Source organism: Pollicipes pollicipes, unplaced genomic scaffold (assembly GCF_011947565.3).
Source record: "Pollicipes pollicipes isolate AB1234 unplaced genomic scaffold, Ppol_2.1 Scaffold_401;HRSCAF=451_pilon_pilon_pilon, whole genome shotgun sequence".
In the NCBI taxonomy this organism is placed as follows: domain Eukaryota; kingdom Metazoa; phylum Arthropoda; class Thecostraca; order Pollicipedomorpha; family Pollicipedidae; genus Pollicipes; species Pollicipes pollicipes.
Genome location: NW_023596422.1, coordinates 139,625 through 141,962, shown reverse-complemented (window position 1 = coordinate 141,962; position 2,338 = coordinate 139,625). Strand labels below are relative to the sequence as shown.

At 51.2% G+C, this 2,338-nt stretch overlaps 1 protein-coding gene across 1 annotated transcript in view; it reads left to right on the top strand.

The window, feature by feature from the left end:
* Positions 1–282: 282 nt before the first annotated feature.
* Positions 283–2,338, top strand: part of LOC119094821 (uncharacterized) — a 7,498-nt gene continuing 5,442 nt past the window's right edge. The window contains exon 1 of the mRNA XM_037217746.1: positions 283–331. Within this exon, the coding sequence (XP_037073641.1) occupies positions 283–331 (49 nt within the window). The remainder of the gene's footprint in view (positions 332–2,338) is intronic.

Genomic DNA, 2,338 nt, shown 5'->3' with positions numbered 1-2,338 from the left:
CGCGGTTCAGTGCGGCCGACCAGCGGCCTTCCGGCCGCTGCCGACCGGGATCCCCATGCGCTTCTCATGACACGGCGGGTCGGCAACAACCAACAACCAGCCTTCACAAAGGTAGGGCGAGAGGAAGACGCGAGCGTCAGGCGGGGTAGAGGCTGCACAACCATTTCTTAACTTCGCCCGCGTAGATCAGTGCATATGACACACACGCATATATATATATATATCTACCTTGTTTGTTGATCGTGTGACGGAACGGCCGCTCTAATGTGAAATGATCCAACCATGTGTCGACAAGTGCTCATGACAGACCCCCGAGACGGTGGCATCTCCGGTGAGTTCTCTGCGGACGGCTCGTCAGGGAATAGCTGTATTTATGGAGAGCTGCTCATGACAGACCCCTGAGACGGCAGCATCTCCGCTGAGTTCTCTGCGGTCGGCTCGTCAGTGAATAGCTGTATTTATGGACAGCTCGGCTCCGGTGGCCGCTCGCTGTCGAGAGCAAGACGTGAATCGACTAATATAGCACGTGACGTAGTGAAGTTTCAGAATTTAGAGCAAGACGACAAAAACTGAGGCATAAGTACGTCACATGAATGAAAATTGTTGCAGACAAGTTACGTAAAGCTCCCAAAAATGTCACTCAAATGTAAGCACAAGACTATAATAAGTCCGGGTTACGAAATTCTCCCGGATTACAAATGTTGCCTATAAACAACTTGCGCATCGTCCAATGGCCATGCTGGTATACAGCTGGCCACGCGCTGTTTGGCTTAATGCATCAATCGACTTGTTATCTGGCATTTCGTGTGATGTGTCAACAGATTCAACAGTCGGAGTAGGGATTTCCAGCTGTTTTCCATGACTCTCTTTGAGAGGCGGTAAAATGTTTAAAACCATGGAAGGATCATATCTACTAAGACATACCTTTTGTATGTGATATTCGGTGCATGCAATGCTGAACATCGCCATACTTCAAATCGTCTACAACTTCCAGCTGGTTGTGACCCAAAACGGCTGTTTTGGGTAGCGCTAAAGGCGGCGCTCCTTTGCTCCTCCCAGCCTTTACATTATTGTAGGCTGCAGCCAACACACACACGCATTACCTGGAATTGCCTGGACACGCACACACATTGCGTGGACACTGATTGCCAGCAATAGGCAATCCAAAGTGACATGCCAGCGCATGCCCCTATGACAGAGTGGAATCAATCGACGGCCTTATGTGGCTTGCATGTGCGGAGTGATGTTCGGTTTACCGCATTTCATAGCGAGACCTGCCGGACAAAGCGAACCTGGACCACGTTTATGATTGCAATCGATGGGTAGCCGTTATTTCTGATGACGTCATGTCTTTGATAGACAATGCAGCCAGGCAAACGGTGCACTGGCAATGCTACGGCCTTTGGAATGGCACTTATTGCAACGTAAGCCAATATGGACACAGTCCACGCTGGTTTGTTTTATCATTGCTTCTTTTCCCAGCGTCACGTGACGTTGTGACCCGGCCGACCGGCGCTGTTGACCTCAGCGTCGCTGCGACGCAGCCCCTGTGTTATAGTTTTCTATTAGCCTTCACAGCCTCACTGTTTCACGCGTCTTTGTCCGAGGGAGTGTCAGTCTTCATTGTAGCGGCAGTGATGCTGTCAAACTTAGAACCATGGTGCGCTTGTTGTGAAGAATCCTATACCTGTGACAACAGGCACGCGTGGAACCGTGGTTAGGGCCCCAAATGCATTCGCCGATAAGCCCAAGCTGTGATTGGACCCGATACGAAAGGCCCCGGGCTGATTGGTTGTTTTGAACTGGCCAGTTTGCGGCGGTATGAGTGTTGCACCTGCCTGTGCCTGTGTTTGTAGCAACGGCTCAGCCACGCTTAAACACGCACCGAGCGCCGAGCCGCAGAAGAATTCCGCGGTCCCTCTTCCATCCGGTGCCGCAGTTTCGACCTCTTGTGCTGTGTGCGTGACACCTTGCAATGAATTGGAGAATTTGATCAGATGTGCTCAGCGAATGGCAGCCCGGCAGTCGTCAGCAGGACGATAGACTAAACGATAGACTAAACAGGCGCCTACTCACCTTGGTCTATTTCTGGCACACGTCTTTCCGAATGCGTCAACTATGCATGCTGAGCGAATGGTATGATTTGTTTATACGGGATCGCCCGGCCCAACGACCGGAAGGCCATCAAGGGCGTGTTTTTTAGGGAGTTGTTCAGGGCACATACTGTATGCCCCATTCGTTTTACAGCGCGCCTACTTGCTTGAATGGATTCGGACCGGTTGCTTAACTCTGGGGCAAAAAATTAATGGGGGGGGGGAGGGGACATTCCGACGATATC